Raw genomic sequence first — 23,377 nt, 5'->3', positions numbered from 1 at the left:
GTACTCCTTTTCAGCGAGAACTGGGCAGCCAGAAACAACATGATCAATTGTCTCTGTGAATTTTCCACAAATTCTGCATGATCCATCTTTAAGGACATTTGCATGGTAGTTTCTGGTAGGTAAGCTCTGATCTTGCACTTGTATGAATGTGTGTTTATTATTATTGTTGTTATTAAGGCAGTGAGTTGGCAGAATCATTAGCGTGTTGCATGAAATGTTTAGCAGTATTTCACCTGTCGTTATGTTCTGAGTTCAAATTCCGCCAAGGTCGACTTTGCCTTTCATCCTTTCAGGGTTGAAAAATTAAGTACCAGTGAAACACTGGGGTTGATACAATCGACTAGTCCCTTCCGCCAAAATTTCAAGCCTTGTGCCTTTAGTAGAGAGGAGGATTATTATTACTATTATTATTGAGTGAGAGAGCAGTGCATGCCATCGAATTGACATTGGGGTAAAATATACAAAACCCAGTATACCCATCATGACTACCCGTCTGATAAGGGTACACCAGGCACATGCATCACAATAATATGTGCGCGATATGGTGATCTCATATCAAGATAAACAGTGCATGACTTTGCAGGTGGGGCCCAGTTAGAATTTTCTTCCAGTTGAGTAGCCCATCCCACTCAAAAGGTCCCTGAATAAGGGTTGTTTAAGGATATTGACTGAAACACTCATGTTTCCAAAGGTGAATTATCCAAACCCCAAATAACTCCTCTCGACACATGGCTATGATGCTCCCCCACTACTTCTGCTCATGATCAGAGATGCACATATCGTCAGCCACTAAGGGATATGCTCAACTGGTTACGGTCAAAGAAATGACAAGCAAATCTGTGGTATTGAGTAGAATATTTGCTGTAGCCCATCTTTTATACCAAGACAAAACAATGTACATGATAACACTTCCAATCAGTTAAGATGAGAAGCCATTATTATTATTATTATTATTATTATTATTATCATCATTATTATCATCATTATTATCATCATTATTATCATCATTATTATTATTATTATTATTATTATTATTATTATTATTATTATTATTATTATTATTAAGGTAGTGAACTGGTAGAATCATTAGCATACTGGACAAAATACTTAGTGGCATTTTATCCATCTTTATGTTCTGAGTTCAAATTCCACAAAGGTCGGCTTTACTTTTCATCCTTTGGGGGTTGATAAATTAAGTACCAGTTGAGAGTGGGGTCAATGTAATTGACTAAGCCCCTCCCTGAGAATTTCAGGCCTTGCACCTATAATAGAAAGGATTGACTGGTAGAATCAAAAGAGGGGCAGAGAAAATGATTTGAAGTATTTAATTATACTTCTTTTCATTTTGAAATTAAATCCTGTGGAGGTCAGCTTTACCTTTCCTCATTAGTGGAGGGGGGGGGGTCATCTATCAAATAAGCACCTGTCAAGTACTGTGGGGACTGAATCCAGCCCCATATTTACAAAGCAAACTTCTGAATCATTCACCTATGTCAGCATTTATTATATATGTGTGTGAGTTGGCACTCCGTCGCTTACGCCATCGAGGGTTCCAATTGATCCGATCAACGGAACAGCCTGCTCGTGAAATTAACGTGCAAGTGGCTGAGTACTCCACAGACACGTGTACCCTTAACGTGTTCTCGGGGATATTCAGCGTGACACAGTGTGACAAGGCTGACCCATTGAATTACAGGCACAACAGAAACTGGAAGTAAGAGTGAGAGAAAGTTGTGGTGGAAGAGTACAGCAGGGTTCGCCACCATCCCCTGCCGGAGCCTCGTGGAGCTTTAGGTGTTTTCGCTCAATAAACACTCACAACGCCTGGTCTGGTAATCGAAACCGCGATCCTATGACCGCGAGTCCGCTGCCCTAACCACTGGGCCATTGTGCCTCCACTATATATATATATATATATATATATATATATATAAGGGTGAGTGTTTTGTGTGTTAGCTACAACTCACTCATTATTGATATTCATCACATCTTCCAACCACTCCTACAACTATCCCTCACTCACACTCTCTATTACCAGTGAATATGCAACTGCCATTTATGTCTCTCTCCTATTACTCTCTGCCGTTACTGTCCCTTGTTACACTCAGCCATTACTCTTCCTTGCACTGTCACTCCCTTACTTCTCCTCTTCCACACTGTCATCCTAATCATTGTATTTCCCCACTTCATATTTTTGATTCTTTGTCTCAGATATCCTAGTTCATCTTCTGCAATTGTCTTCTTTTCTCACTTTCTCCTTTCTCGGCCATATTGCCCTGAACAGAGTCAACATAAAATAGTAGGGACCCTTTTGTCCTGCAGGGTACTAGGCAACCTTACTATTGCCTGTGTCTCAGTAAAACATCCCCGGTACATTCCATAAAGTGGTCAGTGTTAGAAGATGTATCCAGTTATAGAAATCATAGTTGAGATGTGGTTCCTCGACCTGTCTAAGAAGGCAGTAACTTGTTCAACACATGCCAGCATGGAAAGGGCATGTACGCACACACACACACACACATTTACATACAAGTGTATGTTCACTGTTACACCACACCTACACTTTGCAACCACTAAGCCCCCATCTACAAGAAGAATAAAAAATATCAATAAAGTTCTGGCAAACAAAAGAGAATAAAATTACAGTCTGACAAAGGCAAGTGAATTGAAACCTCAATGCCTCTGTTAATGTTTTCCATTTAAAAACAAGATGTAATTCTCTACTGAAATGTATTAGGTGATCCTTCCATTAACGTTTTGGCTGTGTTTATTTATAACAATACTTAAAGCAAACATTTGTATACATTGGTATATACATACATACTGCACACACACACATGCACACACATATTTGTGCACACATATATGCATATGTGTGCGCACTCAGCAATTTAAATTAATGCTTATTTAAATTGTATAAAATAAAAATGACAATCAAAAGATTAAATCAACTGAATACTGGCATACATTATTGAGAGGAGAAATGATTGAATATAATAATTTCTAATTATTACAATTAGTTATCTGGGAGCTTCTTGTATCCAAATTCTATTGAAACTATGGAGCCTTTATAATTTTCCAACAAAAGGCATTAATAATATTCCATAGAAAAGTTCAAAATTGATATTCTTTTCATTTAAATTACAGTTGTTTTTTTGTCTTTGTTCTTGTCTCTTTGTTTGTTTTTTCCTTTAGTTGATCTCGGTTGATTGGTAACATTATGATAATGAAAGTGAAGAGTAGATTTCCCAATTAAATCCTGTGGAAAGTAATTAGATAAATTACAATGAATACATGAACAATGGAAGAATCCAGTTACACTCTATCTATTACAGATAAATAATATAACTGTTTCCCCATGTAGATAAAAAAAAAAAACAAACTAAGATAACTAGTTAAAGACAAAGATATTATATAAAACTTAGAGCAACTGAGATAATGATTTTTGGTAAACCAGAAAGGAAAATTTGAATTTATTCCTTATAGATGGAAGAAAAAATAAAGAAAACATTTTCAAATCAATAATGAATGACTGAGAAATATTATGAAGTAAGAGTAGCAATTTATTGATTTCTGTTTGGAAATGGTTGTGAGCTTCCTGTTAGTATGAGATGCCGAGTTGAAGAGCAGGTTAAGTATATTACCAACATTATTTCTACTACTTGTAATCTCCTGTGAATTGTCTATGATTAAATAATGTTCCACTGATAATTTTAGCTGCATGTTAGTTAATTAAAAATATTATTCAAAGGATCAGATAATTTTATGAAATATTTAAGCTCTTGCGCATTCATAGAATACTTTCATGCAGCAATAATGATAGTTGCTGTTGTAGTAGTAAAGAGCATTGTTGTGATACTGACAAAGAAGCCTTAGCACTGAAGTGTGAATACCATCACATTTCAACAGGTAAATAATCCTGCAACCATTTGATGACAAACTTTTTCAACTCTCCAGCCATCAAATAAGTCTTTATATCAACAGTGAGTAACTTATCTATGGGCATAATTTTGCTCACATTCAAACTATTTAATGTTGAAATCTCAAAAACCATATACTAAAAGGACCTTCTGAGCAAAACAGTAATTTAATATAATTTGCATACCTATTAATTTGTAAAATTGACAATTCATTATTTTTCACAGTACAAATACACTCCTACTGGTTTTGATGCACTGGCAATTCTCTCCAGGTATTAAAAAGATTCCCCACCTAAGCTCTATGTGATTGTTCAACTTACAGAAAATAGAAACCGAATCTCCTTCAAATCACATCATGGATAATATCTAACTGGGTCAATGGATATTATCCAACTTTCTTCTTCTAGGTCAACACCTAGGTCTCCAGTCAGTTGGATTGGCTTGAAGAATTCATCTTGCAATTCTTTCCTGCAATATTCTAATCACATGTTTGTAGTACTGGAGCTGTGACTTCTCAACACAGAGAAGTAGTGGCTTGACCTGGAGAGACTCCCTCAGTGTGAATACAAATACATTTATGTAAAGCACATCAGGAAAGTCTCACTTACAACTAAAGACAGCAATGGCAGTGTGAAAGAACATGAAGTGACAGTCAATGATATGAAGGGAGAGAGGACGGAATATTTATGAACTCTACCTACAGTCTGTAACTTATAATAGTGGAATTATTTGAACATATTTAAGAGGATTTTATAACCCACCCCAAACCCCCTCTAACACAATGGTATGGTACATGCTCCAAAAAATGTTCCTGTTTCATTGAAGAAGTCTGGGTTCTCTGGGGGTTTTTTTCCAGACTATACCTTGAATAACCTGGACACCATAATCCACATCAAAAATCACCAGACTTCTCTCTAAATTGAAGAAAGAGAGAACTGAATTTCTCAACAGTTTTTATGTTTTTATCTTCCTCTTTGTTTCTTTTCTACAATGAAAACTATTTGCACACAATAACAGCTTGAGAGGGAGTCTCTGTGTGACGGAACGATCTGCTAGAAATCATAGTCAAATGTCCCTCACATTACACCCTCTCATCCTAAAAAGGATCAACACATTGAACAAAATGATGGGATGGTCATAGCTGAAATGCCTTTAATCAGAGGTCTACTCAGTCAAAACTGATTTTGGGATAAATAACAGGAAAGCATAGCAAGGACCAAGTTAAGTTGCCAATTGTGGCCATATCTCCTTGAAAATCTTTCCACAATCTGGGAAGTTGAAATCTTTAAAGATAAGTAATCATTCTCAACCTTTTTCTAAACTGCTTTTTCACACTGACACTACCTTACTCAAGACTATTTTTGTTTATAATCTAACAGTTTATGTAAATGATCTTTTTCCCTTCTCTCAATTTTTTAGTTGTTTCTATTGCTGCTGTTGTTAATGTAACTAACACCAGCATCGTTTTTTATACTAACGTACTATTCCTTTTATTTCATCTGCTATCATTGGCTATTTGACAAATTGTACCAAATTTATGCGATAGTTATTCCTAAAACTACAATCTTTTGTTTACTTGCCAGTTATACAATCACCAGCACAATAGATACCCAATTCTCTAGAGATAGATTTTGAAAATTGCCACCTTGCACCTCCAATTCAAAAAAAAACATACAAATTGTAACTGCTATTTATGTTATGCTATTTGATCTATAACTGTAAAGCCCAATAAAACATCTGACAACATCAATAACCAATTCAAAATGACATTTTTAATGCTAACATGTTGCTGTCTTTTATTAATGCAACAAATAAAGCTATGTTTTAATGGGAATAAAAACTAACCCACATATTCAATGAGCTAAAAAGAATATCAGCACTAAAGAATATAGTTACAACACAGTCCCAACATATCTAAACTTAGAATGACACAATGATCGTAGCTACGATTATTATGACATTCTAAGATATGCAGTCTTAAGAAAATGTAAACATAGAAACATGTATAACAAATAGGATGGGAAGATTTGTACAATGGAAATTCTACTAATATGAATTTGGTTTACAAAACAATTACCACAACCTGCACAACAAACTATATTTGAAAATAACTTAGCCATGATCACATCGGTGATTCCTATGACATATGAAAGATACATAAATGTAACTTACTTGGACAATATTTTGAAAAACCATCAATCAAAAAAGGACTGTTTATCAGCATTCTAATTTCATCTAACAAACTATTTTCCTTAAATTTCTGTTCTATATTTTCTATAGACACAGGTATGGTTGTGTACAGGCACAGGCATGTCTGTATGGCTAAGGAGCTCACTTTGCAGCCACGTGGTTTTGTGTTCAATCTCACTGTGCAGCACTTTGGTCACATGTCTTCTTCTATAACCCAGGACTGACCAATATACCTTGTGAGAGAATTTGCTAGATGGAAACTGTATGGAAGCCCATTGTATATAAATTTATATGTATAAATATAAATATATATGTATAAATATAAATATATATGTATAAATATAAATATATTATATAAATAAAATACACACACACATATATATACATAAACACACACACACACATATATATATATATATACATATGCACACACATATATATATCTACATACACACACAATGCGTGTATGCATGTGTACATTTTTGTATTTGCCCTCCCTCCACCACCACCACCACCACCACCACCACCACTTGACAACTGGTGTTGGTTTGTTTACACCCCTGTAACTTAGCAGTATGGGAAAAAAGACTGATACTTAAGTGACAAATCCCTAAAGTGTGGAAACTGCTTAAAAGGATGCAAATTGAGAAAGAAATCAAGATTCATGTAGCTACATATTAAATCATCTGTGTTAAATTCTATACTGTTTGCTGAACCAAGTCCCACAGTGAAAATATTTAAATGTGCCCTGTGTGTGTTATATAAAATGTCATTGGCAAATTTACTACAGTATTTGCTCTGAGATATCTCAAATGGATGTGCTGTGTTTTAAAAACCCAAAATATATTGGAGGCAGACATAAAAAATCTTAGTGGCTGGTGCAAATGCTAAATGCTTGGCTGTGATTACATGCTCTTGACAAAGCTCAATGAGGCAGAAAATCATCTAGAATTCTCGCCAGTTACTGCCAAGTTGATTTTCATACATTTTGTGTTTTTAAACACAGCATGTTCATATGAGATATTAGCTCAGAATGAATACCACAGTAAATGTGCCTATCACAGTGTACTAACATTAAGTGTGATGCACAGATGACCATTTTAATCTAATACTGCTTCTGTTGTATATAACAGATTTAAATGTGCACATTTGCACATATACTCATAGACCTTAACAAAAAATGAAGAAAAATTGTACGTGTTTAAGGTTTATAGAATTGTGTCTGGTGCAAGTGTAAAAACATGCAGCAATGATTTGATAGGGAGGATAAAGAGGAGTGATGTTTGTTAGCTGAGCATTGAAGCTTGTAATTTACAGAAGATGATAAGAACCTGTGATATTCATGCCTATATTTTGGAGGGCATTAACCATTTTCATACTAACTTGCCTGAAACCACCCCTGATTTATGCTACAAAGTTTATATTTTAAAATAATCCAAATTAAAACCTTCCTTCAGAATTTCATGTTCATTTATGTTCCAAATACCAGCTTAATAACGACAAAATTATTTTAATAAATTCTTCATTACTTTTAGAATTAACTGAAACAAAAGCAGTATATTTCAACAGAAATATGATAACAAAACGGTCAATGGTATATGTGAAGCAGTTCCAATTGTAGCCAGTGAGTCTTGAAATTAATATTTCATTCAACATTTTCAATATAACCTTTTTTTGTTATATACTTGAATATATGAATAGAATATGTGTCACAAGACTACTTTTAGTTCCCTGAACTACACATATTTTCAAACAACCTCATTTGTCTAATTGAAACTAATTGAAGAAAAGACTGGTCTCAGTTTTGTCCCAGAGAAGCCTCAAGCTACATTGGCTGTAGACTTGTTAATAATAAATTTTGATTTATGAGAGATAATATATTATGTAGTGGCTTTCAACTAAACTGTTACTAAGCCATAGAGTGCTGCAGCTCACACAAAGTGTGCCATAAGCTACACAATACACATCTCCAATATTAAATTTTCAAAGGCAATCTTCATTAATATAATTATTTGTAAGATGAACACCAACACTAACCAATTATGATGTTAGCCTTTTAAAAAGAATTTTGAAAATAGCTTCTCTAGGCATTTAGTCAATTTATTTTTTAACAAATACCAACACACACACTCTCTCTCTCTCTCTCTCTCTCTCTCTCTCTCTATATATATATATATATATATATATATATATATATATATATATATATATATATATATATATATATATGTCCTTTCTCTGCTATTTCTCTCTTCTCTGTCATTTCCTTTTTCTCTGCTATCTCTCTATCTCTCTCTTTCTCAACCTATCTGTCTGTCTGTCTCTCTGATGCATATACATACATACATACATACAGATATAATTTATAAGTGACAAATTTTCTCAAATACAGGATACAATATACACTTTGTTTTAACCAGTTTTATGTACTTTTTTTTCAGTTACTCTGCATTAAATCTCAACTATCTTCTCTTAGAAGGTTAAAACTTATTTAAATTTGAAACTTTTACAAGGATGTTAGAAAATATGATAAGTTACAAGTTAATGTGGTGAGTATTAAAAAGTTACCTAGAAATAATTATTCAGCGAGGGAAGAAAAAACAATGTGAGTTAATGACTAATATTATTTTAATTATTTTGTCAGGTATGGGAGACAATACCAAACATTTTATGGTATTATTCTGACCTCATTAGCAAAATATAGACATTACTGTACTTGAAGAATTAATGAAAGAAACATTAAATAAATGTACAAGAATATACACTGGTTGGCATTGAGAAACAGAAGTGTGTAAAAACTAAACAACTCAGAGCATTAAAAATAGTAACATATATTGTAAATACATAGGGTACCTACTGATATTTTCTCCCGCTCCCTGAACTCTGAGATTCAATCCCACTCATGTAAATTTTGATTCTCAGTCTTCCAGGATTGATAAATAAAGTGCCAGTCAAGCAGTGAATTTAATCAATCTCTCTCTTTCTCTTTTTCTCACTCACTCGCACACTCTCTGAATAAGCTGTGTTGTGCTGTGAGAAGAATTGTAGGAGACCACTCACAGTTTCTTTCTCCAAAAATAGAGTGGGGTTGAGGGACAGGCTAGCAATCCCTTCTCGAAGAAAAACTTATACGCAGCTAGAATCATCCCAGGACTGATTGATAAATAAAAAAAGACATTGTATCAACAAAGAAATATTTCTATCAACTCTTGTTAACATGTATATTATATATACATTTACGAGTGTAGATGTATTTGAGTTTGTGTATTTTCAGATGTGTTAATCAACAATAATATTTTAAAAGGACCTTACTAGTTATCACTAAAAATCACAATAGTTTAACTGTTTCAACCAAAATTGAATATTCTTTATGGGGAGTTAAAGTAAAAACAGAGCTTTTCTTCAGCTAATTTTTCACTCCTGCTGATTACTAAAGATTCCAAGACAAATTTATGTTTTTAATGCTGCTGACACTGCCAGACTGCCCAGGTGTCAAAATCATTGTAATATCCATTTGGCAGCTGATGATGGGAATACATATTTGTTATGCTTGTTTGTGGATTTTTATATCTTAGTCTCATTATTCTGAGTTGTCCTTCATTCTAGTAAAGTGGGAAAGTGTTTGTGGATTCATGTTTTGCGGGGATTACTTACATTGATATTGGTTGTTTTTCTTCCCAGATGATCTTATTAAGCTCAGATAATGCTTAGATATTGGTGCCTTTTTTGGGAGGGTTCTGTGACATATCAAGATATATATATATATATATTATACATATATATATATATATATATATATATATATATATATATATCAATGTGTGTGTGTGTCTGTATGTGTGCGCATGTATGTATATATACACACACATACATGCACATATATATATATATATATATATATATATGTATGTATACACACACATACACATACATCTACATATGTGTGAGTCTTGCAAGTTATATGGTGGTCTTACTATTGACAGTGCCACAAAAAAAGCATCCAATACACTTTCTAAAGTGGTTGGTATAAGAAAGGCAGCCAGCCGTGGAAGCCATGACAAAACTGAGGCACTGCTGCAAGATATAATCCCCCACCCCCACCCCACCCAGTGGATCTTGTCAAAATATCCAATCCATGCCAGCATGAAAAGAGGATATATGAATGATGATGATGGTGATATATACACACACATACATAGAGAATGAGAAGCAGACAGACAGACATACAAAAAGAAAGAAAGAAAGAAAGAAAGAAAGAAAGAAACATAGCTAACTAGCCAGCTAGCTAGTGAGATTGATAGACAGGCAGACAGACAGACAGACAGACAGACAGATAGATAGATAGATAGATAGATAGATAGACAAATAGACAGACAAATAGATAGATAGGCAGACAGACAGATGGATGGACGGACGGACGGACGGACGGATGGACGGACGGACGGACGGACAGACAAACAGATAGATAACAGAAATCTAAAAGAAAATAATATTTGTATATATTGATAATTTAGATAAATTAGGGAATAAATTCAATGATCAATATTGCATATTGGATAAAAAACAAAAAAGTAATATCTTTTCTCTGTGATGTTTATCAATGAAAATAATGATTTTTTTTTGGATAATATCATTTGCAAACATCAACAACATTGCGTATATATTTTCTACAGTAGATAGGAATAAAAAGAAACCCTTAATGAAGGTATGAAAAGAAAAAATAGGGAAAAAGAATATATGATGCACACTCTTGTCCGTTGTTAAGCAGCCAACTTTTAATATATTTAGCTGTGTAGTTATACATTTGTGCACACATACATAAATGCATGCATGCATAGAAACAGACATATCAGCATTCATACATAAATACATACATACATGCATTCATGCATAAATATATATATATGTATATACATGCCTCCATGCATAAATAGATTTATTCATACACACAGAGGTTTAATATTAAAAAAATATTTTAAAGCAAAAAGATATATCATTTTAAGATTTAATATAAAAATAACATCATAGGTCATACTAAAAAAACAATAAAAATAAGAATAAAAAAGAATAAAAAAGAAAAAATCATGGAAATTTATAATCCAACATAAAATATTGGTTTCTTACTAAGGCACAGTGTGTTGGTTTTTGTAGGGGAGAGAGGTATAACTGCTTAAATAAATCCCTGTGTATTATTAGCAGCTATTTTATTGATCTTTTCTTTGAAGAAGCGGGAAAAATAAAATTGATCTTGGCAGAATTTGAATTGAGAAACCAGAGAAGCTAAATATTATTCAGAATCTAGTCCAGCATCCCTCTAATCTGATGTAGAAAAGTTATCATATTTCAGAAACAATGTATTGGGAAACTAAAACACAAATTTATGGGGAGGCGAGGAATGATAAACTAATAAAATTACTAGCAACCTTCCAAACAAATCAGACTATTTCATTTTTAGCAACCAAATTATTGTTATTATTATTATTATTATTGAGTGAGAGAAGAGCGCATGCCATCAAAGTGACACTGGGGTACAAATATACGAAGCCCAATATACGCATCATTACTACCCATCTATCAAGTGTACACCAGGCACATGCATCACAACCATATATGCACGGTTTGGTGATCTCATATCAAGATAAACAGCGCATGACCTTGTAGGTGGGGCCCAGTTAGAATTTTCTTCAGTTTGAGTAGCCCATCCCTTTCAAAAGGTCCCCGAATAAGGGTTATTTAAGGATGTTGAACAAGACACCCAAGTTTCCAGAGGTGAATTATTCAAACCCCAAAGAATTCCTCTCAACACATGGCTATGGTGCTCCCCATCTACTTCTGCTCATGATCAGAGATGCACATATTGTCAGCCACTAAGGGACATACTCAACTAGTTAAGGTCAAACAACTGACAAGCAAATCTGTGGTAGTGAGCAGAATATTTGCTGTAACCCATCTTTATTATTATTATTACTATTTAGGCAGTGATCTGGTAGAATCATTAGCACACTGGGAAAAATGCTTAGTGACATTTTTTCCATCTTTACATTCTGTGTTCAAATTCCACTGAAGTCAACTTTGCCTTTCACCCTTTCAGGGTCAATAAAATAAGTACCAGTTGAGTGCTGGGGTTGATGCAATTGACTCAGCTCTTCCCCAAAATTGCTGGCCTTGTGCCAAAATTTGAAATCAAGGTGACAAGCTGGCAGAATCATTTACATGTTGGATGAAATGCTTAGCGGCATTTCTCTTCTCTTTATGTTCTGAGTTCAAATTCCGCCGAGGTTGATTTTTGCCTTTCATCCTTTTGGGGTTGATGAATTAAGTACCAATGAAACACTGGGTCGATGTAATCAACTTATACCATCCCACAAAATGGCTGCCCTTGTGGCAAAATTTGAAAACATTATTACTGTTGTTGTTATCACCAATATGATGAGTACTGTGAAGCAAGAGGTAAATTGCTAGCAAGCCTAGAACATGATGCAATATCAATTCTCACTTGAACCCATTTCACCTTAGTTATGCCACTAGTACCTCTGGGGCATTCATGAGCATCACAACGTTCCATTTCTCATAAAGACAGTAAACTAGAAAAACAATAGACTAAATGCCTATAATATGTAATGTTATTTCACTAAATATTGATTTCAAATTCCTCTCTCAGAAGTTAATAATGCATGTAGTAAACATTAATTAACTGCCACAATTTTTCTTTAAATAAAAGTAGTTATTATAGACACAATTTTGAGAGAGGAAAGAGTAATATTAATGAGACTTAAATCAAACATCTTGTTGAGATCTGTTGGCTTCTTCTGCCTCAGATTAGAGTTTATAACATCTAATATCAAGTTCTATGCATTCACTAGAGCTGATTTAATTCACTATATACACCTCTCCTACAAACATGTGATTTTGTACCAATGTAAAATCTTCTTAAGGGTAACAGGATGTGTTTGTAATAAATTATATGTTAAAAAAATATCATTTTAATTGACTATTTATTCATTTCATACAGACATGTGGTCTTGTACTAATGTAAGAACTTATTTATAGCTAACATGGTGTGTTTGCAATAACTTAGATGTTAAAAGAATATTCATTTTCAGACAAGATGTCTACAAGAAACATAATGTCTCAGTGTTAATGGGTACACACTGAAGTGATTACCTTCTTGCTTTCTTCAATCTAAAGGAATTGTAATATTCATGCTGACCCCAAAGCTAGTAGTAATATGATCAAAGTGGAATTGCTTCAACTGGAGACTGAAATGCTATTACAGATTTAGCTGAGAGCTGGCCCTCTGCCCACTGGTGTTCACCTAAGCTAAAATTATATAGTGGAATGATATTTTTGCACAGCTACAATTTCTTCCCAATTTGAGCAGGTAAGTTAAATTTAAAAATCTAAATTTTACATCCTCTGACTATAAAGCATTAATGAAATTGCTGAGATAAAACTTGAGATTTCTTTACATTCACCCATTGCTAGGTGTCACAACAAATACAGTGACCACCATAAGTTTAGAGCCATAGTGCACATTTTTTTATATTTTATAATTTTAAAGTTTTCAAATAAATCCAATACATAAAGTAATATAAAGACATTAACAAATGCTTAAAATAGATTATAAAGATTTGCTTATTCATACCTTTAATTAGATTATTTTATCAAAAGTCTTAGGTAGTTCTGAATTTCATGAAATTCATAAGTTTAGAGCACAAAAAATTAAAAAATTGCTAAATTTGTCCCAATTCCTGGTTCCATGGTATTTTTGTAGTATTTTGCTACAAAACATACAAACTGTTCAGTTATATGAGGATGGGGCTGGCTACAAGAACAATACTGTGCATCCTTCAAAAATACAGGCAGCTAGCATGACCACCTTAAAAGTAGAAGAGCCAGGAAAACATCTCCAAAAGATGACAGAGACATACACAGACTATCAGAGGTCAACCACTTGCTGCAGTTGGCATTAAAGGGAGTCAGTGACAGCTGTCGGCAGAGGGCTTAAGCAATTCAGAGAAAATAAGGATAAGCTTTTCATTTCTCCGAAGAACAAAAAATTGTTCCTTAAATTCACCAGGGCTCACATAGCTTGAACCGTTGCTGAGTGGAATTTTGTGAATTGTATGAGTAGATCCAGGTTCAACCAGTTTATATCTGCTGATGTTATGTCAGGCATCATCCTGGTGAGGAACTGAATTTCAGGTGTTTCCAACGCCACATGAATGGAAGCAGAGGTTGTGTCATAGTCGGTGGGGCTCAACTCAAGAAACTGATTTTATTTATTGTATCCCTAGCACCATGGCTCAAGAAGTGTATATAGGCATATTGAGAGACATCCTTTTACTCCAATAATCATTTGCCAGATATAAATACTGATGTATGATGACCCCAAACACTGCACATTCAGTGAAGTAGTTCATTTGTAATAAAAAAATAAAAGAACTAATATCCTGGACCAATCTCTTATCTCAATCTGATGAAAAATTTCTGGAATGATGTCTAAGCTCAGAAACCATTCAATCTTAAAGTGTTTCATTATTGATTGAAGAATTTTGGCAGCAAATACATATTTCTCATTGCCAACACCAGATTGTATCAATGCCTCACAAATGTTACTAAGTATGTGAGAGAAAAGGATATCACAGTGAATAAATTTTGTTCAATAGGAAACTGTTATTTAAAGTAATAATACTGTTTTCATATCTGATTCTGAATATATGATGATTTGAATTCTATTCACAGAATGAAAATTTAAATACATTCAAATGAAAGCAAGATATTTCAACACATAACAAATAGGTCTTTTTCAGAATATTTGAAGGAGAATTAACTAATATAAATTTAGTTTATCCATTTGATTAATAAACCCTAAAAAATTCAGGTATCTGCTAAATGGTTCTAAGCTTATGCATTTGAAACATTGAATATTTTAGAAATTGTTTATCATTTATTGTCTTTGTTTCCCCTAATTTTCACTTTTAGTTGGTTTTAAAAATGTATTTTCAATTTTTTATACAGTAATAAATTTTCTCAAGTTTTTAAAATGTTACCTACATATTTATTTCTAAGTGAATATAATAAACGTGTAATATTTTACTTGGTGAAATGTGAGCAAATCAGATATTCATAAAATAAAAACAAGCAAACAACATAAAAATAATATCACAAATACAAAAAGCAAAAAAAAACCAGGTTTCTTTGATCAGGGTTAACCTGGATCTATACAAACAACATAAAAAGGAACAGATATAAATTTAGCATTAACATTAAATCTATGCCTTAGTCTGTAAAAATATAACAACAAATAAAGTTAAATAAATATATTTATAAATAAGATTAAAGAAACAGATGTGTTAAGTTTCATAGGAAAAAAGAAAAATAGTAACTGGCAACAAGATATAAATGTAAATGTTATTTTTATTACTGTTTCTACTATTAATAAATAATATATTTTTAATATTTAGTAATAACAATAACATAGAGAGCAAAATCCTTATTTACACATTTTGAGGAAAGTTCAATATTTGGTTTGTACAGAACACTTACAGAACTGAGAAGGCAGTTTTTATTTTACAAATTTTGTGCCAGTGTGAAATAGGTTCATTGTCAACAAATTTGAAATGAAATAGTTCCAAAAATTTGAAAAAAAGTTTAATTTAAAATAAATATTTATAAACTTAATATGAATTGTTTTAAAGTGTATTTAAAAAAATTAAAATGCTAAAATAAAAAAAAAATTTTTTAAACTGAATATGTGCAACAAAAGTGAGAAGGGAGCACAACATTTGATCTTTAGCAATAAATGAAAAACTAAGAAACACTAAAATACTGGGTGATAGTTAACTTGCATGGTTTTCCTGAGAATCATATGAAGAACTGCTGAGCAAACGACGCAGCCACTTCTGTACAGCTTGTAGGATTTGTTGAGAAAGTAAACATGGGTGGATCTTGGCTAGTAATGCTCCACACTGACTAAGGTAATCACTGGAGAAAGGTATTAAGGAAAATTGAAATTCTGACATGGAATGAACTGAAATGAAACATTTAACTCTTATATGTTGTTGACTGATTATCAAAATTAAAGTATACATTTGAGTTTACTGGATGGTATTTAAGGGATACATATTGATTTGACATTCAAATATTGGTTATTGAACTATGCAGTTAAGATTTGAGTTAGGTAAAAAGGAATTAGACATACAAAAAAAAAAAAAAAAAACAGAATCTGGTATTAAAAAAGTTTATGGTGAGAATGGGAAACTAGAATACAAATTAAGATGGTATAGAACTCACACCTGTAATGAAGGGCAGGGTTTGACAGGTTTCCCTTACTCAAATGCACATCATCATCATACCAGCAAAGTGGTTTGTTTCCAGTCTTCCGAGAAAGAAACATCTGGCCATGAGAAAATATTACCTTCCTTGTAAACAGGTGAAAGCTAGCAACAAGAAGTGCATCTGGCTGTAAAAAAATCTGCCACAACTAATTCTGTCTGACTCATACAAGCATGGAAAAGTGGAGATGATGATGATGATGAAAATGATGAACACTAATTTCATTTTTTTGCAAATTAGAAGGCAGTTGAAATCCAAGCTATGTTCATGTAATTACATAACTTCCACTGACACCTAAAACTAACAAATTTTATTTGTGACCATAGCTTCATGGATGGGTATTCATCTAAAATAATTTGTTTGTTGCTTTAATATTTGGCAGGAATTACGTTTGAAAAACTGATACCTGAAGAAGACAAATCAAATTGTTGGATATAGAAACAAAAAGAAAGTAGTACTTAATCATAGATATAAAACAAAGCATTCTTTGCGCGAATGACATAAATGTTAATGTTATTTTCCAGCAAATATAAAATCCTCTTTCTATATTTGCCAATTTTTAAAGGATTTTTCATAGTTTAGTTTTTGTTGTTTTACTAGCTTCATTCTAATCTTTTTCTTTAACTCAACTTGTAAAAATTTAAGCTTTCAAGACAGATTGCTTTGGACAATTTTCAGCTTGCAAGTTTTTGTTTCATATAAGCATCGCTAGTAGAAACGAATCAATGCATTTTTTATTCCAAAGTATCTACTTAATACACTTTAAATTGAATATTTCAAAAATATACCATCCATTCAAGTCATTAACAAATAATATAGTTAGCGTCTATTCCTTGGAGATAAGCGATCAATTCATAATCAATTATTTGGCTGAACTTCTTTTATATCTTCCAAATAAAAATAGTTTGTTGGCTTGCCTGAAATACCTTGATAACTCTTTGGTCTCCACATCATTTTATAAATTCTTTTTCAACATACTAGGAAAACAGGTTTTGTTGATATATATCATAACTGTTACTTGTTTATAGCAACAGCTTATAGGTTTCATCCCAAGGGAGCTTTGAATAGCTTGTAATTCAATTACATCCTGTAATCATTATCACCACTATCTTTGCCATTACTGCTATCATCTCATTTTTTTATACCATGTCAAATTCTAATGCAATTTCTGTGAAATTCTATCTAATCTTGACTCACTCCACCACTTTTAAATAAGAAGCCAGTTTCTATATTAATCTCCCTGAACTTCTCCAATAACCAACATTTGATAAACGAACATCATCATCATTAACATCCACTGCCCATGCTGGTATGGGTTGGACAGTTTGACATGGAGCTGGCTAGCAGGCAGCTGTCCAGATTCCAACTATCTGTTGTGGCATGGTTTCTATGGCTGGAAGCCCTTCTTTATGCCAACCACTTCAAAGGGTGTGCTGGGTGCTTTTTATGTGCACCAGCATGGGTGCATTAATGCAGCACAGGCACAGGTGCTTTTTAAGTGACATCAGCACCTGAAAGGACAAGCCTGTATGTGTGAAAGACAGTGATTTTACTTAGCTTGACATGTCTTATCAAGTACAGCAGATCGCCGCATCTCTCAGTCCCTTACCATTTCCTCAGTGAGACCCACCATCTAAAGATCCTTTCTCACCACTTCATCCCATGTCTTCCTGGGTCTATCCTTTATAGGAAACATCTATCTCAACTAACCTCTTTCAGAAGTCATCGAGGTCAGTGACTTAATTTCATTCCCTTCACTTGTATTCCTGACCAACACACTGACTCATAATCCCTTTCTCATTTCTCAATAGATCTTCTACCAAACCATGATAATTTCTGCTTTACTGGATCTCCTAAGATAGATTCCACCTCACATCAGTCTACCCCAAAATGACTCCTGCAGAACTCTTTCAATTCAACTAACAGGTTGAAGCTCTATCGTCTTTATTCTGACTATCCCTGGCAGTAAATATATTTAATTTCTCATTCATCTGAAACAGTGACAGTAATATGATAATGCTAAGTATGACCATTCATACAACCAAAATTTACTACCCTATGACTAACTCATAGATGTGATGCAGCTGTACAGCTAATAAATACTGCCTACATGTAGAGAATGTTACCCACCATCTCCAATGAGGAGGATTACTCAATATCATAATGCCTGCTGCAAGACAAGCATAAACAATATTTTCATGCATTGCAGCCTTCAAATTCATGTCTCTTTCAGGTAAAGGCATATGAGTACATGTCAGGTATTTTGCTTTCTGTTCTACACTGCATACATATGCAAGACTCTACCCAAACTCTCTTTTTTTTTTTTGACTTAACTTGTTTTGCTGCCATATACATAGTCACTACATATAAACATTTATCTGATCCCCATATTACCACGTACTGACTAATCCAGACACTGCTCCTGGTATTACCCTCAAAGTATGCGCTGAGCTAATCTTACCTCAATCAAATTTTTCAATCTTGCACTATAAGGGTTTATCCTAATTCACGGAAACACATCAGCATGTTCTAATCTCAAGAAAGACAACCACTCTGCCTCTGCCAACTACTACTCTTTTACAGTCATTTATATCTTAAAGACGATAGAATTGTAAACAACCACTTCCTTCACCTTGAATGTTATTAGTTGCTGTTGAGATTGGTCTATTGAAGAGCTACTCCCTAATGTCATACATAGTGGTTTTTCAATCTTGAAAACTTTGAAAATCTTGAAAATGTAGTAGGCCTTAACAGTTACAATGCTCACAACTGCTTCTGCAATGAGGATCTCAGAGTTCAGTTGCCCATCTATGGGTGCCAACCAGCTGTAATAATCTCTAGAATAGGAAGATTCTTGTCAGACTGCTTCATCATGGTGTGCATCAATGACTCACACATTATCAATTTTGATATACTTCAGTATTCAGTTATGTTGCCACACTCTTCCTTCTGAGATTCGTAACTTTCTCACTGGCAGATGGTGCCCCACCCCCACCCCAACCCTGACTTTCAGTCCTACTTAACCTTTCCCTCTCAGGCATCATTGCACATGCAAATTAGGCTTGAAGTACTTCTTTAAAGGACCTCAAAAACATCTGCCAATAACAGCATGACAATTTAGACACCTTCAACAATAGTAAAACACAGCCAGTACTCATATCAAGAAGTCTTACTTGCATATATAGGGATGAAGATAATGTGAAACACACAAGTCACTCACCAAAGATTAAAGATTCCTTCACCTCTACATTACAATGAGTACAAATGTGTTATTGATTCTTACAACTCTCTCTTCTTGTGATAACTACTTTTTTTTTTCAACTAATAAGCTACTTACCACCTCTATACAAGTTCACTCAATGAACCCACTCCTCTTCTTCCTTCTCTTCTTTCTCCTCTTACATTATTTTTGCTGCATCTCACTTTCCAAATTCTGCTCTAAATACTTTGCTAAACCCCTTCTTAGCTTGATCTAATCCCTCTACAATTCCTTCCTTTGCACACACTTTTCCTATAAGCATCAACCTCTTAAATTCAGGTTAAACTTCAAATGCATCAATCTCATCAGTCCGATTGGGTGTTCAAAGGTCTTAACACAAATGGCCTTGTTTTCTAACTAAATAAATAAAAACAATTTTCACTTTCAGCATCACCACACTTGTCAGTGTCATTGTTATCATCAGTCATCATTACATTAATCATTACAACCATCAATATCACCATCATCATCATCAGCACCATCACCCCTTCCCATCACCAACAATGACACTCATGCAAAGACCAACCTTATCACTACCATCATCATTATCATCATTATCAGCAGCATCAGGCTTATGCTTCCATTACACTACTCTTACATTTGAACTATGCATTTGTAAATGTGTACGAACTGGAAAACTGCCAGAGTACTCTGATACAGATAAAATAAAATTTGGGTGGAGATAAAGGCTTCAGTAACTCTTGCGTTACCGGTATTGATGTCTGGGCCAGATCAGGTTGTAGTAAATGACTAATGACCAGCCAAGCTAGTTTCCTGAAGTAGTCACCTATCAATTAGATCTTGAACTACTTTAACTTCAATAATCTGTAAGAAAATGAGTTCAAACTGAAATTTATCAAAACACATCTAACAGAGGAACAACAAGTTGGTAAAATAAATGCAATACAGCTGATTCATTGAAGGAAAGCCTCTATGTGATTTCTCAGCCTAGAAGAAATAGCAGCTAAATCCTCCTTAAACTGCACCCAACCATCTTAGAAAAGGACATATTGGATAATATAATTTAAGGGACACTAATCCATAAAAAGAACAAAATGAGACAGGACATCAATTTAAGTATCCTTTTCAGTAATTTGTTGTTCAAAGCAGGACCATTAATTCTATGTATGGTATCAGATCACATGAGAATATAGCTTACAATAAGAGGAGAGCTAAAAAATGGAAATTATATCAATAACAAGTAACAGAAGATGATAAATAGGTTTCTCTATTTGTGTGAGTGTGTGTGGGTGTGTGTGTGTGTGTGTGTGTGAGTGTGTGTGTGTGTGCGTGTGTTGTGTGTGTGTGTGTGTGTGCATGTTTAGATGGGTGCAAGTGTGCTCAGACAGTGTATTAGAAGCCTGCTCAATGCTAACTTAATTATCATGGTGAACAATAACAGTGATACAATATTTAATTAGTCTGCAAATAAAATAGAATTGAACATACTCCGAAACAAAGAAAGCTAATAGACATATTAGTTATGTGTGTGTGTGTGTGTGTGTGTGTGTGTGTGTGTGTGTGTGTGTGTGTGTGTTTCTGTATATATGTGTGTGTAAATATATTTATATATTATATATATATATATATATATATATATATATAGGATATATATATATATATATATACACATATATACATATATATGATATATACATATATATATACACATATATACATATATATGATATATACATATATATATATATACATATATACATATATATGATATATACATATATATATATATACATATATATATATATACATATATATATATATATATATATATATATATATATATATATATATATATAGTCCCACCCATGCTAGCCTGGAACACAATGTTAAATGATGATGATGATGATATATATATATAATGATATATTCCTCTTTTTTTCCATTGTGTACATCATTTTGACTTTTGTTGTTTTTCTTGTTTCTGTTTTTGTTGTTGCTTTGCCTATGTATATATATATATATATATATATATATATATATAAGAAATGTACAGTTAAACATCTAAATATACTGGAAACAATATAATCCATATGTACAAGTAAAAACAGGCTTGGAAAGATTGGTAAAATAGAGGCAGCAAGAAATTATACCCGATAGCTAGAAGAGAAGCTAGACATCAAATTTACATAGCAGGGACAGGTAGATGTCATAGCCTACAACTGGCATAATAGCTTCATAGTCAACTGTTACAAGAATAAATAAGATGTCTTAAATAGAAGTAATTACAGAGATACCAAATTGCTGGACCAGGTCAAGAACATATACTGAAAGAGTTATAGCCCAATTAATTAGGAAGAAAATTAGCCTAGATGAGATACAGTTTGCTTTGTACTACTGATGCCCTCTTTCTAATAAGACAACTGTAGAAGTATTTAGCTAAAAGTAAGCCACTGTACTTGTCACTCATCAGCCTGAAGAAAGCCTTCAAAAGGGTTCCTTGCACTGTGATCTAATGGTCTCTGAGGAAGCTAGGAGTAGACAAGCTGCTTGTCTACTCCTAGCATAATGTTGATATATAGTGAACATAGCATATAATTCACTGTCTTTCTGAGAATGTGTAGCCTGCTCTGGAGCAAGTATTATCACATAACAAATCCAAGGTTATGCTACAGGGAGAGATGCAGAGCCCCGGGAACATTCTGTTCTACATAGAATAATGATTCTGTTTCTCTCAAAGCAAAGTGAAAGTGGCAGGCTAAGACATACTACTCTTTCAAAGTGAATAAACTAACAATTTAGTCAGCAGAAATGATTGCTAGCTCAGCTTAAAGCAATATAATAGACACAAGATGGAGGATATAGTAGTACACAAAAGAAATCAACAGAAGTAGATTTAGAGAAAAGAGACCATATTCTTAGAGATGAGGAAAATCCATGGAAAGGGAGAAGGAAAGCATTTAAAAAATAGGGAAAAAGAGATTGGGGTAAAGGAATAATGTGTGATGCAGAAATGGAGGGTAATAATAAGTTATGATTGAGAATGGAAAGGAAGGAAAAAGAAAGGAAATATAACAAAGCTGTTTGATACAGATAGACACAAACTAGAAGGAAGACAGGAAATGGAGTTGATTCAAAGAAGAGAAAGGAGAAAGAAGTAATAGCAAAGAGGATGGGAGGTTACATAGAATCAAATAATTTATTTTTGCATTGTTAGTTTAACAATCTCAAAATAAAGGATTTTGAAGATCTCACTATAAATAATAGCAGCCTCCTCTCCTCCAAAATAAGAGCAGACAGGATAAAACGTAAAAGAAAGTTAATGTGTATAAAAAGAAGGATGGTGTGTGAGATAAGAAGAACACCTGGAAGAAGAGGTAAAATACATAAACAAAAACTAAAGAATTATAATCTCTGCTACAAGATCACAAAATGACTTGATGAATTGTTTTGAGGTGATGATATGAAGATAACAGAAAATACAAATGCAATCAGTCAGAAAGGAAATGAAAGACAAGAGAAAGAGTAGTGGAAGCAGTAAAACAAAGGGAAGTGAAGTAGTAAAGTGGATGTTAACATGCTTAATGTAGTGAAGCAAAAACATTTCGAGAAATTACATTGTACTCTGTAGAGAAGAGAAAAGAATCATTAGCTTAATGATATTAATGATAAATTCTGATCAAGGAAGACATGGGGGACAACTCTGAAATTT

The 23,377-nt window shown here is 33.4% G+C and overlaps 1 protein-coding gene across 10 annotated transcripts in view; it reads right to left on the bottom strand.

The window, feature by feature from the left end:
• Window positions 1–23,377, bottom strand: part of LOC106883587 (N-alpha-acetyltransferase 60) — a 140,553-nt gene that overhangs the window by 29,286 nt on the left and 87,890 nt on the right. For 3 of the 10 annotated variants that reach the window (XM_089352896.1, XM_089352899.1, XM_014934662.3), the window contains one exon: window positions 15,962–16,097. In XM_089352896.1, the coding sequence (XP_089209022.1) occupies window positions 15,962–16,097 (136 nt within the window). Of the gene's footprint in view, window positions 1–3,014; window positions 3,260–15,957; window positions 16,098–23,377 lie in introns of all 10 variants that reach the window. The other 7 variants (XM_052968213.2, XM_089352898.1, XM_014934661.3 and 4 more) reach the window with 3 other exon arrangements.

The sequence above is a fragment of the Octopus bimaculoides genome, chromosome 5 (genome assembly GCF_046866305.1).
Source record: "Octopus bimaculoides isolate indiv1 chromosome 5, ASM4686630v1, whole genome shotgun sequence".
NCBI lineage: Eukaryota > Metazoa > Mollusca > Cephalopoda > Octopoda > Octopodidae > Octopus > Octopus bimaculoides.
This window is presented reverse-complemented; position numbering and strand designations above follow the sequence as displayed.